Below are 14,429 nucleotides of genomic sequence, written 5' to 3'. Positions count from 1 at the left end.
CCCTGAGTGGCTGTAGCTCTAGAAAATGGACGGAGTCCTAAGCTGTCAACGCAGAAGCCTCGTGAGCCGCCCTGGGGCTGAGCTAGAGAGGAATCCCGGGTTCTGTCACATCCGGAGAGCCCAGGGAAGTCGCCGCCAGCAGCGGGGCCCTGCGGTTGGGGCTCGGGCCCCGAAGAAGCGCCGCGTTAACGGCCGCAGCGTCGCCCTCCTCCACGCCGCCAGGAGGCGCTGCGGCCACCCCGGGGGCGATGGAGGCGGCGGGACGGCCGCGCGCAGGCGCAGTATTGCTTGCCCCCGCCCCCGCAGCGTTGTCCCTCCCTCCCCGGCGACAGAGAGCGGGGTAGGCGTCCCCTGCCGCAAGGGCTGCCGGTCTATCGGCGGCGCGGGGGCGGGCGGCCGGCCCGGGGCCCGGACATAAGATGGCGGCGGCGTTGCTGGGGAGGCGGCGGCGGCGACGGTTGCGGTTGCGGCCGTGCGGGCTGTCGCGGAGCGCGGGCGGTGCGCGGCTCTGCCCGGGCTCCCAGGGCGGATAGAGCGGGGCCGGCTCGGCGGAGCGGGGCCGCCATGGGCTCCCAGGTGCTGCAGATCCTGCGCCAGGGCGTGTGGGCGGCGCTGAGCGGCGGCTGGTACCAGGACCCGCACCAGGGCGCCGGGGTCAACGCGCTACACCTCTACCTGTGGCTCTTCCTGCTCGGCTTCCCCTTCACCCTCTACATGGTGAGCGCGGGCCGCCCCGGGAGCGGGGCCCCCCGGGCCTCGGGGCGGGCGGGCCCGGCGGGGGGCGGGCGCTGAGCGCGGCGGGGGGGGATCCGGGGGGGCGGGAAGGACCGCGGGGCCGCCGCACGCGCGCCCCCTGCCCGCCGTGCCGCCCGCCCCGCAGCCGCGGCGTGCCCCCACCGGGCGGCCCCGGTGCGCCTGGGCCGGGGGTGGCGGTGGGAGGGAGTGTGGGGAGTGCTGGCTGCGGCCCGCGGGGCGGCCGCGCTTCCGTCTCCACCGCTGCTCCGTCGGCTTCGGCTTCCTCATCTCTAAAGTGAGCATGGCTCCGTTGGCCTCCTGGAAGCGCCGGAAAACGCCCCATTACAGTGAAAGCTCTCGGATAGAACCTGTATTTCTGGCTGATAGTTCTATCGCTTTCCCTCATCGCGTTCGATAGCGGGAAGGGATGGCCGTCAGGATATTACGTAAAAGTTCATCGAGCCGCAGCACGATGTGCTGGCTGGCACTGTCTCCGGACCGTGGTGAAAAGTTCCTTTGGTATTTCACTTGTACCCAAACTTTAGAAAGCCAGTTTGGGAGAATCCTTGTTGAACGTACCTGATGCTTTGGTCAAAGCTATTTAAAAAAAATAATACTGACCTTTAAACCTAGGTGTTCCCTTGACATTTGGACTTGGAACAGATGCAGCAAAGGTACGACCAGTTGTGAGAGAAGGAGGCAGTTTCCTGTTGGCTGGTGCTTGTCTTTCCATTTAAGTTATATGCAGCTTATGGAGTATAAATATTTTGCTTCAGATTTCTAAGAGGAACAGTGTGATCATTCAGAGCGTTGTGTGACCAGTCTTGTAGCTTGCGAGTCTGCCTGGTCTGAATGCTCTTGACAACTGAAGAGCTTGTGAAAAAATTGAGAATTAGTGAATGAAACCTTGGAGAAACTCAGCATGAATGCAGTCGTAGAAATGTAGTGCTCTTAGGTGAGGCATTTATTTGGTTAAAAAGCAGTTTGTAAAATGGCAGCGTGAGATGCTTCATGCTAAGAAATAGTTGCTGTAGAAGAGGAGATTCACAGCCCTCTAATGCTTAGCTCTTAATTCATGTTTCTGTGTTGGAAACAGTAACTACAGGGCTTTTTGTTTGAAAACTTTATACTGCTGGTAAGGAAACTGCAGGCTGAGGAGAACTGCTTCTAAAACTAATGTGACAACGCTTCTAAAACTAACATGACAACAGCTAGGTGAAACTTCCTACTACTTATCTTACTTAGTAGCTATCAGCTACTAAGCTGATCCACTCAAAAAAACTGGGAACTTCAGGTGGGAAGAAGAGAGCCCTTTTGGTCCCAGATCCAGCTCTTTTTCAGAAATAATGCCCTTCTATTTTGGCAGAATAGCTGATGTGATTAGCACTCTCTTTCTGAGAAGTCTGCACGTAAAGGTGAGCTATATGCTGCACGCACAGAGGCATTGGAGGGGGTGTATGGTTTTTATTGTATGTAGGTCTGCTGGCTGATCAATATGAACTTACACTGAATCTCCTGCTGATCTCAAAGCAGCAGTTAATCTTCACTTGCCTGTGCTATAGGATAAACTTCAGTATTACTCAAATGTGTTTCTTGTGTAAAGGGAAATGATGGGCAAAAGCAAGCTGCATCAGGTTTTGTTGAGGTCAGAGAAGTTCTCTTGCTTCATAGCTCAGGACAAGTTAAAGATGCAACATGTGCCAACTTCCCTGAGAATAAGTAGAGAGATTAGTCACAAGTTGAAACAGATTGAATCATATTTGGCTGTTTTCCCTTTTTCCACCCTGTGCAGTTTAAGTGTTGTCTAGACATAAACTAAACAGGCAGGACTGTGATGGTCATCTTAGTTCTTTAGCATCTCTTAAGCTGTTTTTAGAAGAAAAAGGTGTAAATGTTGAGTGGCTGTAGGACATAGATAAATAAGCAGAACTCACTAAGAAGTCTTAGGTAACTATAATCTGAATTCTGAGTGTGACTTACTGGTTTGTAGGAGGGAGTTTCTAAGCTCGTTTCAAATGACTTGTTGCTGGCAGGCATCCATTAGTGTTTTTAAAAATATATAAAGGGTTAAAATGCTGATTGGTTTTACATTACGTATGAAGCTTTCTCATGTAAGAAATTCCAAGTTCATATTCCTGATTTGATGCATTAGGGTAGCAGTAAGTGTAGGTGCTCATTTGTCATTTTGAAGTAACAAAGGCAGTGGGATCCCTTATAAACTTTGCCTGTAGCTGATTCTCAAGACTAAATGAATCTGATGGTAAACTGATCGCTTTTTTTCCTAAGTATTTAATTTCAAACAAAAATGGGAAACTATCTCTTTAGGATATGGTAATGCAGTTATTGCTTAAAGACTTGATTTATTGCACCAGGCATTGCTAGTCTTTTTTTTTTTTTTTTTTTTTTTTTCTGTGTATCCTGTATCTTCAGTATGGAATCTGGTAGTGGTCTTTGTGAGGAAGCTGTATCGTGTATCTGTGTTTCTTGGCATATGTATCCACTGCTTATAGGGTTGATGTGTGTAGCGTATGGTGCAAACCAGTCGAAGGAATTAGCAGTCAAATTCAGCTTGCCTTTCTTGCTCCCTGATCTTTCTGCCTTCTGAGAATGGGCGTGTGAAAGCGTGGGCTCTGCATCATTGGTGGAGGACACAGATACATGCATGTAAGTATCTGTATTGCAGATCAGGATACTTCTGTTTCTGGTATGTGTCTGTACACTTCGCCTGTTTGGGAAGAAAACGTAGATAACAAGGAATCAAGGAGAAATGTATGCCTAAGTGAAGCTGTGTAGATGTGTACTCTTGGAGCTGTGGCTTGGCAGCATACAAGCGAAAATACTGTTTTCTAGAGTAGTTGAATCTATCCTGTTTTGATAGTTGTATTCAGTAACAGGCTCAACTGTGCTTATTCTGCATATCTGTCATAAAAGCCTATTTATTTATTTATTTATTTATTTTTTTGTAGTCTAACTCAAAACTCAAGCTAGGAAAAGCAAATATGCTACAACATGAGGAAATGGTACAGCCGGATTGCAAAATACAGTGGTCGAGTTGGAACAAAGATACCCTAAATTGAGAGGCCAGTGCTGTGCATCACTGTTGCAAGGAGGAGGGGAAGAGAGGAGGCTGCCAAGGCGCTTCCCCCGGTTGGAATGCTGCTTCAGCCCCACCACATGCGCAGAAGGGAATGAAGTCTTGGCTCTGGCAGCCGGGGAACTTTGCCAGTGAGTTAAGAGGAGCCAGCACTGTACCTTGCTTGGGGTGATGGGCTCATACCTACAGAGGTTGTCTGTCAAAGTCAGGCTCATTTACACAACAGTTCACTTAATAGGTATTCGATTTCCTGCTTTGTGTACATAGTTACAGAAGTAGGTCATAAATACATAGCTCCATGTAAGTCTTCTTAGGAGGAATTTCTGAGATGGATACTGTTTCTTAAACCGAATTTAAGTACTAAAATATATGTTGAGAACCTACTTTTCTCATGTTGCTCTAAGTTACACGTAGTTTCTTGGCTACCAGAAGCTTCATTCATACACCTGAGGTTTTTGTCAAAATACTGCGTGACTTGTTACTGAATGTGCTTCCAGATACCAGCAGTTCTTAAGGGCCCTGGCTGTTAATAAACAAACAATGGTGACAGAACTAGACCTGCTGTTCCTGGATAGTCTTTTCTTCTTCTCTGATACAGTACTATAAAATACTGACTTCAATATGCTTGGTCTTCAGAGTGTTTTACATGGCAACTGTTACTGTTGAATGAAAGCTTGATTGATGTCACCTTTATGCAAAGACATAAAATCTGATTTGGATTGAAAGACTTTAGTATGAATGTTCTTAACAGCTAACACCTACACCTCTCTTTTGAAAATAATTGGGAAGGTTCATCATATCTGTAGTGTCTAGCTAAAGCTTTGCAGAGATCCATGAAAGTGTCTTTAATTCTTCATAAATGTGCAGCACAACCTATGATGGCATGAAATTTTCTCTGGTTCCTTGTGCTTTTGTATTTGAAATGCTGACTCAAGGTACAGACATCTTTGCAGTTTAAGTGGGAATATTTTAAAGGCCCATAGCTAATGGTCCGATGTTTCTTAGACCACTAGATTGTTCAGTCTGGAAAAGGGGAGACTTGAGATGACCTTATTGCTTTCTACAGCTACCCTTCAGGAGGTTATGGTGGCGTGGGAGTCAACCTCTCATGTAACTAGCATTAGGACCTGAGGGAATGGCTTTGAGTTGCACTAGGGAGATTGAAGTTGGATGTTAGAAAATACTTCTCTGGAAGAGTGGTTAGGCATTGGAATGGGCTGCCCAGGGATGTGGTGGAGTCACCAACCCTGGAGGAGTTGGAGAAATGTTTAGATGTTGTACTGAAGGACGTGGTATAGTAAGAAATATTGGCGATAGGTGGATGGTTGGACTGGATGACCTTAGAAGTATTTTCCAACCTTGGTGATTCTATGATTCTTTTCTGTTCTAGGTTGATGACTGGAATCTAGGAGCGATTGTTTCCTACCCTGATACAGCTGAGGTGGCCTTACAGCCTGTAGCTAGCAGAAACAATGTAACTGCAGTCCTGTATCTTACTTTGTTCACTACTTGTTTATTCTTACTTCTTTTATAACTCTTATAATCCCCTTTGCATTATACCCTAGTGTTTTGAAAACTATACTAATAGACCACTGATTGCCAATTAAAGATAGCGTTCTACTGGGCCACCTGGTTATAGGAGCTCACAATCTGTTACAGAGGGCAGAATCATGCTTTTCACTGATAATGAGGTGATAGTGCAGCAGGCTTGCGATTGGAGTTCAAGAACACCCCAGATAATGTCTAAAATAAGTGTTCTTCTGAGTAAAATCTGAGTGCAGTTCTTTACTTTCTGTAAATAGTTTTTATTGTGTAGGTGAAAAGTGAGGAAGAGATAGTCAGGCTTGATGAGTCTGATTATTTTTGCGATCAGTTCACGTAGATGGTATGGGTATCACGTTGTCTTGAAAGGTAGACATTTTTGAAAGTACCTTCAAAGGGAAAGGTGGTAGAAAGTCTGTATCTTCTCCATTCCTCTCCTCCTTGAGTTTTTGATAATGCTACATGACTTCCCTTTAAGGTACAGGGAAATGCTTTTAGCTTCTAGTTTGTCTAATTATTTATTTGACTTATTCAAACATTGGGTGACTGATGTTTTCAACAGAATGTAATTAAAGCAGGCAGATTCTGTATGGTCACGTCTAGCTCTTCTCTCCTGTGAGAGCTTCAATTGTGACTAGTGCTGTTCAGTGTGCTCTTTCTTTTGGTGCTAATGCAAGTGACTGTAGGGATGTGCAGTAAAATGAGAAATTCTCTGGAATGCTGTTGCAGCTACAGCTTTATAACTGGTCTGAAAACAAGCTCTAACAAGGTTTTTGTCTGGGCCTGATTAAAAATGGTGCTTGCTTACTTGTGAAAACAACTGAAATGAGACCTAGCTGTACATTTGTAGGACTTGAGCATTCCTGTTACAATCTTGAAGATGATATTGTGTAGGATACTCAGTTAGTCAGGTCTCCTCAAATGTGGTAAAATGTCAAGAGCAGCTCAAAATAGAATCATAGCATAATTTAAGTTAGAAAAGACCATCGCTGTCAAGTCGGCTGTCAGCCTGACCTACTGAGGGCCATTACTAACCCATGTCCCTTAGTGCCACATCCAGGCATCTCATAAATGCCTCCAGGGGTGGCGACTCCTACTTCCCTGGGCAGCCTGTTCCAGTGCTTTACCACCCTATCCATGAAGAAATTTGTTCCTAATGTCCAGTCTAAAGCTACGCTGGTGCAATCAATAATGTTACTTTAACTTGTTCTGGCTCATGGAGAAAAGACCCTGCATAGAAGCTGAATGTTTCCAAGTTTTGGCAAAGTAGAACAGAGAAGGTACCAGTGGTTTAGGTTGGCTTGAATTCACTAGATTTCTTGAGGCTGGAATGTGGATGAATTGCTGGCACCATAGGTATTTCTGCTGCACCACAGCATAAGACCTTAATGTGAGGTATGATCATACAGTAGTGTGCAGGACTTGCTCAAATTTATTCTATTCACACAATATACATCCTATCCAGAGAGGAGCAAGACTGAATAAACACAAGGAATGAAAAATACGAATTCGTTGCATGAATCCTAGCTCTCTGCAATCCTGTAGAAAGGGGAGGGATAAAATGTACAGTTTAATTCTTTGTTGGGTTTAATTCAAGCTATGTTCACTTTCTATGGTTTTTTCTAACTTATTCTCAGAGCTTCCCTTTGCACAACAGAACGTGTAGATTTTGCATTCCACAGGGTGAACTGGATGCAGTGTGTGACTTAATCCCTGATGGATGAAGGGGACAAACTGAAGAGCTCTCCAAATAGAGTTAGCCCGTAAAAGCCGTGTCTGTACTTTTGTCATTTAGTGTTAAGCTGATTGCAGTAATGGCTTCAGAACACTGGGTGCTTGTAAAGGAGAGGCCAATTGAACTCATGTTTGTGATTTGGTAGCAGACTGCTTAGCATGTACAGGAAGCTTAAACATTTTGCCAGAGCTTATGCGCTTGCCTATGCCTGCATGAAACTTGCTGCCTCTCAAGTTCTCAGAAGCATTGCATTTTTTTTTGAGGAAACATTTGTGTTGCTCCAGGGTTTATGGGTGTCACTATCATCGTGGCTCCTGGCTGCTTGTTGATGCTGTATTTAAAATTGTTTCCTCTCTCTTCTCCTGAGGTGGTGCTTGTGAAGTGAGTTTTCCCCTATCCATTAATCTTGTCCAGTCTTGATCATGAAAGATGGCAGACAGGAATCTCAGTTAACATACCCCAACTTTGTTTGCCTGTCCTGCTTCAAATGGTATGTTAGATTCAGACTTGTTTTTGAGGGTGTAGTGTAGGTTAAACTTGAGCTCTTAAAGAGAAGAGATCAGAATAAGTAACCTCTCTTCTAATTGGTTCTACACTCATTCATATATTTGGCTTAAGAAATGTTGTATTAATTGATTGTTTTTGCTTCCTGCCAGAATGTGAACAGTCAGATTAGGGATGGGTTTTCCACTGAAGTTCACAATTGATACAATATTAAGAAATTCTTATTGTTTTATTCCCCTTTGTTAGTACAGTATCTTGTATTCAGAGATCTAGTCAGTGTTTTTGCTTAAGTCAGAGCTCGAATTACTCATGGCTCTTTCAGGACAAATATTCTCTTAAATCAATAGGAATCTTCATGTTTTAATCAGATCTCTTTGAAATGACTAAAAGTGGCTCTATATAAATATAGGAGACTTTCTGTCCTATTCTCTGCTTGTGTTTCTCTATTTCTGCAAGACATCCATGAAACTTTGATCGCTGTGAAGGAGCCTATGTTGCTGATGTTTATAAAGCGTGAGTGACTAGGGGTATGAAGCAAGCTGGAATTAGCCTCACAATAGGAAACCTAATAAGGCAGTTCACTTAATCGTCTCATCTATTGAGTTAATGTTTGTGCTGGATATCAAATGCTATTTAATTCTGATTGTCACACACCTATACATATACTTCTGAATGTTTAGAATTTCGTATCAAACTGTGCCGTCAGCTGGGCAAAGGGCAATGATGTAACAGTACTTGAGTGTACAGATTCTTGTTTTGGTGATGGAATTGATGTATCTGTGGATGAACACTATGCGTTAATATCTCATTTTGTTTAGTGACTGGACCAAAGTACTAGTACAACTAACAGGTGAATGAGAAGGGATAAAGCCTTGAAGTGGAAGTTTGACTAGTATGCCGTACGCTTGTCTTCAACAGCGGTCAGACTTCACTTAATACCTGTTGCTGAGATGACTGGTCTGTAAAAGCCTCATGAGTCTCAGCAAAAGCTGGATGTGAGGTCTTAGTTTAGAGGAGTTTCAGAAGTTGAATTTAGAACTGAGGCTTTTTATTTGGCTTTTGTCCACCTCTGTCACAACTGAAAAATTCTCATCAAAGCACCTGCGTTGGCTGTCTCTCCGTGGGCATGTAACTGTCTAGCATAAATAACCCCTATAGGATGTGATATTGCGGATTAGTGTGGACTGCTGCATAACAGTGTGAGCCACTGTAAATTGTAAATTGACCTTTTTTGTATGTGAGTGAGGAGAAGTTAGGCTTTCATGACTGATAAGTATCTTGTCGTGTAAGAGTAGCTGTTGGAAACTGACAAAGCTAAATCAAAACATCTAGTCTAAGTAGTTTGCTCTCATCTGCAGTGCTGTCAAACTGGCTTTCTTTTCTTTCAAAAAAAACCTGGAATTGGTTTGGTGTACTAATCTTAAAACAGGGTCTAACTCGTTTGGTTTAGTCTTGAAGTGTGAATGAAATATAATTGGAAATATCGTGATATAATAGAGATGCTAGCTGTAAGTCTCCTCGTCTAAGTATTACATTCCAAAAGCCTGGAGGAAAAAAAAAAGAGAAAGTTAAATTTGCTTTTCAAACTCGAATCGTAGGTTTACTTAGCATGCTGCTGTGGTGCTTTGGTATTTTGCAGTCAAACTTCTTTTATCTTGCTGAACTGCTAATAGTCTCCATGCGAGGTTTAGACTGTATGTGCATGGCTTCACAAATCTTGCTGAAAACAGAGGTTAATATCTTCAGGATGAAGGAAATTGTTGAACTATGAGTAGCTGGTAAGTATGCTTCTTAGGAATATTTGAACTTATGTTCACTAACACTTCTTCTGCTCTTCTTTTTGAAAGGCCCTTCCTTCTTCCATGATGATAGTAGCTGTGTACTGCCCAGTAATAGCAGCGCTCTTTATCGTTTTGAAGATGGTGAACTACCGTTTGCACAGGGCACTGGATGAGGGAGAAATTGTGGAGAGGAATGCCAATGAGCGTATGGACAGGGGTGCAAAAACAGAACAAAGCAGTGCTTCAGCCAAGAGGAAAGACAGCAATGGGCCCAGGTAAGGTCTCTGTCAATGTTTGTGTACTGCTCGAAATGTTTAACAGTTATGTCTTTATCAGATGTGTAACTGGAATGATGGATGAAAGAAACACTCAAGAATACGGATGCTGACTTCTGTGATTTTTGAAAGACTGAATAAGTCTAATTAAAAAAAAAAAAGCCATTTTACATTTTAAGTTTGAAATGATGATTTTATGTCAACTTTCTGGTTCCTTTTTTTGTTTTTTTTTTAAGGGAGTTGGAAGATGTTGGAAGCACTGAGACAACAATGTGGAAAATGTGTGCTCCTTAGGTTGCTAAATACATGGTGAATGCAACCAGAACTAGTAATATTATTTCAGCAGTAGACATGGTTTTAAAAATCTAGCTGTCAAATACTTACTGAAGTTTTCAGTGATAAAAGAAGTGTCTAATCTGAATTTAGTTTGCTTAGTTTTACAAACGTACAATACTTCACTCTAGTTGTAGGCTTGATTCAGGAGAACACTGTCCTGTGAATCTAAAATTGTTCAGCTCAGGAGTGAAGATGACTCTGAAATATTGTCAATGGGAAATTATCACTTCCAACAGATCTTTGCTTTTGCCATCATCAAAAGAAATTTCCCTTCTCTGACCAGGCTATGCAGAGTTAAAAAGAGCAAAAGATTACTCATCAGCAACGCTGTTTGAAGTCAGTATGTATTATGAGCTCTATTATCAAAGCCTCTGTCAAACTCCACGTAACTGAAGACCTCTTAACAGTTAGACCACATGAAATTGAGTCTTGAATTGTTAGTTTTTTAAAGACCTTTCCCTTTCCTTTGTGTTTCTGGCTATTATCCACGAATTGTATTCAGAGTGAGGGAATTGGTATACTGTCCTACCGTGTTTTTTTAGTTTTTAAAAGGAAACAGAAAAAAGACCAACCCAACACAAAAGCCTGAAACTTTTAAATGGAGGCACATGCTATAAGGAGCTGTAATCAACAAAAGCTTCTTACTCTGTCTGTCAGGATGTTTGAAAGTTGATGTGGTGGTATTTAAAATGTCCGGGATAGAAGTGAAAGGACTTCCTTGTGCATATGGAGTAGCTTCCACAGAGTGAGTCTGATGTTCTTCTGTATCTGTGCTCAGCTTTAGTATTATTAGCAAAATCTGTCTTCATTTCCTTTAAAGCTGGTATACAGTAACTTCTTGTATCAATCATTTATAACCTGACCATCTTTCCATTCAGCGTTTGGTAACTGAACCCACTGATTTTAATTGTAACTCCTTTTAGATCACCATACTTCCTACTAAAAATGTATTGTTCTGTTTTGGTGCAGTGCTACCCTAAATGTATGCTAATGCCTATTCTGCTTAACAACATTCATGAAAGTAAACTAGTGGTCTTTTCTGCTTAAATGCAGCCTTGCTACTGCATATGTTAGATGTGATCCATAGACTTTCTTCTTTGTTTTGTTTCTAAGCTGTGTAGGTTTTGCTTCCACAAGGGTTTCCAGGGCTTGGCAAGGACTTCTTTGTACAGGTATTCTGAATTACCTGTGGCTGTTTTGGATGTTCTGTTTTTTCTGAGGACCAGCTGGTGTGGGCCAATTTACTACATTATGAGTATTTGTGAGCTCGGATGTTGAGGTTAGTTTGGCATGCGTCCTGCTTGCCGACTGAAGTTTCATTTACTTTCATATGATCCGTGTTCCCACTCTCAGGTCTCTTAACTGGAACTGGGAACAAGGTCAGTGCAGAAATTACAAAGTTACTTTTTGGTCAGCAGGATGTGCAGTGTATTCCAATCTTTACCTGGAAGCTCACAAGAACTTTGGGGTAATGTTCAAACCAGTAGAGGAGATACAGGGTAAGGTTTTAGTGTACTAAGTTAAATCAGAAGAGTAGAAAATCTTTTCTGATGAGTGTGTGTATGTGGGGTTTTGTTTAGTTTTTAATTCTGCCCTTGTAGCACAGAGTGGGCATAAGGGTTTTTTTTACCACATGCAGATCCACCCACTTCTCATGCAATTGCTGACTTCATACCTTTATGGTAGTGTGGTGTTAGTTATGTTTTACCTCTTGTGAGGTTTCATTAAAACAAATAAATAATGGGAATACAAACTCCTAATCCTGCACTGAAAGGAATTGTGCTGGAGTCTGTTAGGTATCAGTGGATCCACATACATATCTTTAAACATTTAACTTGCAGTCTTGCTTTTGGGAATATGAATGTCTTCCTTATTGTGTCAGTACCAGCAGAAACCAGTAAGTGAGGAGGTTAATGGTGAGGGTTTTTAACCCCCTACCCAGCTTACCAGAAGATGTTGTCTTCCTAAAGGATGTTCTTCCTGTATTTCTAAGTCACGTGTACTTCAAGAACAATGTAGTGGTTCTGAAGGATAGAAGGAAGCAAAAAGATAGTCTACTGACAAAGGAAGGTGTTCAACAGATGAAGAATGAGACCCTTCCTCTGCTTTGTCCTGATGTCAGAACTGTTTTAAATTCTCCCTGAAAGTCATTGTCTGAACATTAGACCTCTTCAGCTAATCAGCCTAAGTCAGTTATTAAACTTCTGAATTCCCGTAGGCTAGCAGTCTCTTCAGACTTTCAGTTGGACTCTGACATGCTCACAGTTGCATGTAGTAAATGTGCAGGTTCTGGATGCCTCCTCTATTGCAATTTTGGTTGTACGTGGCTGGGCATAGTTTACTCAGTCTTCTCAATTTGTCTGGTTACTTCTGTTTCTTTGATTACTTGCAATCTGGTAAGTGTAGCACTTGCTCTGGGGTATCAAGTCATCAACCTGTTAGAAACTGGTTGTAGGACTTAATAGCAGGAACAAATGGCTACTATACTATAATGGCAGCAGACAACTGCTGGGGCTCTGGGCTACAGTAGCATTTAGAATCTCCTATTCATACAGTGGTTAAGCCTGGAAGTCTGTACTTCCTGCTTTTTTCCTGCAGACACTTTTATTGTTGTTTTGTTAGTAGCTTTTGTTATAATCCATTTGTTTGAGTGCTACCTCGGCGCACAGCGCCCTACGTAGACTGTTGTTAAATCGAATTGTTGCTTGTGCTGATATCTGCTGGTTCATTTTAAAACAAAACTGCTTCCTTCCCCCACCCTGGCTCTCCTCCCCTGATCTATGCCTGAAAGCTAATTCCTGTTGACTTGTTCTTCCTATTTCGCAGAACGTACTTGAATCATTTGCGATATTTCTGAATAAATTATTTAAACAAGAACGGAACTTTGTCTTTTGTGAAAAGCATTATTTGTTATTTCTCTATTTGTCATCATAATGTATCCTAAACTTAAATATTGAGTAGATTTTTAGTTTAGTCTTAACTTTATATTATGTCCTTAAGCGTTCTAAAAATGTTTACGTAGGGAATACTATGTTTGGCTAAAGCTGATGGAAAGTAAAGAAGTTGAATTCTGCATATCTTTTTTTCCCCACTGATTCATCCTTAGCATTATTGATAAGATTAGGTCAGAGAGAGCTTTGTAAACAACAAGCAATTACAACATGTTTATATCACACTGCTGAGCTATACCAAAATGGTGGCACCTCCTCAGTTTGCTAAGTTGGACCATATTGTTCTGCTGACTAACATCTGGTTGACTCTTAAGCTGACTATTTTTTTTTTACTTAAGAAATATATTCCTCACTTCAGACGTTTTGTTATCCCTTTGATGAAGGAATGTTCAGTCTGTAGAGGTATGTGATTAGGGGATTCATGTATGATTTGGAATGGTTCCTGAGGCAAACCCCAGCGTGATTTATCTCTTTGTGAGATTACAACAGGAAACATCATACCACAGTATAAAGGATATTTCAGGTCTGTTAGCTTATTGAGAGATTCTTTATAATATCCTACTTTGATATTCTTGTCTTTTTTTAAAAAAAAAAAATTGTTGGTCTGACCATATGGGACTAGATGCATATAAAGACAGACCTGCTGTATTTCTGCCTATTTCTGTCCTGTTCTCCGCAGGTAACAGAATTGTATCTTTACTTTCATTCCACATGGAGCAGGAGGTGTCATTTCTCCATCAAAATACTGGAGTGGCCTTGTTGCAAGACCAGTCTACTTCTGTTTTGTAAATGTCTGCCTTTAATAAGCTGAACTGTGGTGAATTATGATTTGATGGTGTTGGTCTAAAACATACTTTGAAAGTAGTATTTATTAATCTTGAAATGGTTAAATCATTAGGGCGTTATAATATGTGTGTTATAATATATGTATTGCATCTTAATATATATCTTAGTAGAGCATGTAAACCTTCTGAATGAAAGTTCTTCTGTGGTAGGAGGGCTGCTCCAAAAGTAATGCCTCCTGTTTTATTATGTTGGCCCACAACATCAGAGATGGCTATTGGTGATACGACTGAAGAGACTGAACTTTCCTACCAATATTCCCTTAGGTTTTGTTGCCATGTGACAGATGGCAGCAGAGGGGCAGTCTGGTAAAACAGTGTCTGACATGGAAGTGTGTCTGAAGCAAAGGTGTGGCATTGAATTCCTCCCTGTGGAAAAATTGTGCCCATTGACAGTAATCAACTCATGCTGGATGTTTATGGAGACTAAACAGTGGGTATGAACACAGAGAGGCAGTGGATGGTATGTCTCAACAGGAGTGATGGTGGGTCACCTCCTCTGATGCAGATGTTTGAATCTGGCATGTATGCTCTTGTTTGTTGCAGAGGAGAAGGCATAGCTCATAGTGGAGACAACATTGAAAAAGAGTGTTTTGTAGCTGTGAAATTTCAGTACCAAATAGCATTGTTGTAG

General features: G+C 42.1%; 1 protein-coding gene across 10 annotated transcripts in view; it reads left to right on the top strand.

The window, feature by feature from the left end:
* The first annotated feature begins 381 nt into the window (after positions 1 to 381).
* The window catches only part of PCNX1 (pecanex 1), an 86,396-nt gene continuing 72,348 nt past the window's right edge, over positions 382 to 14,429 (top strand). For 5 of the 10 annotated variants that reach the window (XM_048949060.1, XM_048949056.1, XM_048949058.1 and 2 more), the window contains exons 1-2: positions 382 to 717; positions 9,458 to 9,666. In XM_048949060.1, the coding sequence (XP_048805017.1) occupies positions 565 to 717; positions 9,458 to 9,666 (362 nt within the window). In that variant the 5' untranslated portion in view covers positions 382 to 564. Of the gene's footprint in view, positions 718 to 9,457; positions 9,667 to 12,084; positions 12,399 to 14,429 lie in introns of those variants that run through there. The other 5 variants (XM_048949065.1, XM_048949064.1, XM_048949063.1 and 2 more) reach the window with 2 other exon arrangements.

The sequence above is a fragment of the Lagopus muta genome, chromosome 6, assembly GCF_023343835.1.
Source record: "Lagopus muta isolate bLagMut1 chromosome 6, bLagMut1 primary, whole genome shotgun sequence".
In the NCBI taxonomy this organism is placed as follows: domain Eukaryota; kingdom Metazoa; phylum Chordata; class Aves; order Galliformes; family Phasianidae; genus Lagopus; species Lagopus muta.
The sequence above is the reverse complement of the archived record's forward strand: the minus strand, read 5'-3'. Positions and strand labels throughout refer to the sequence as shown.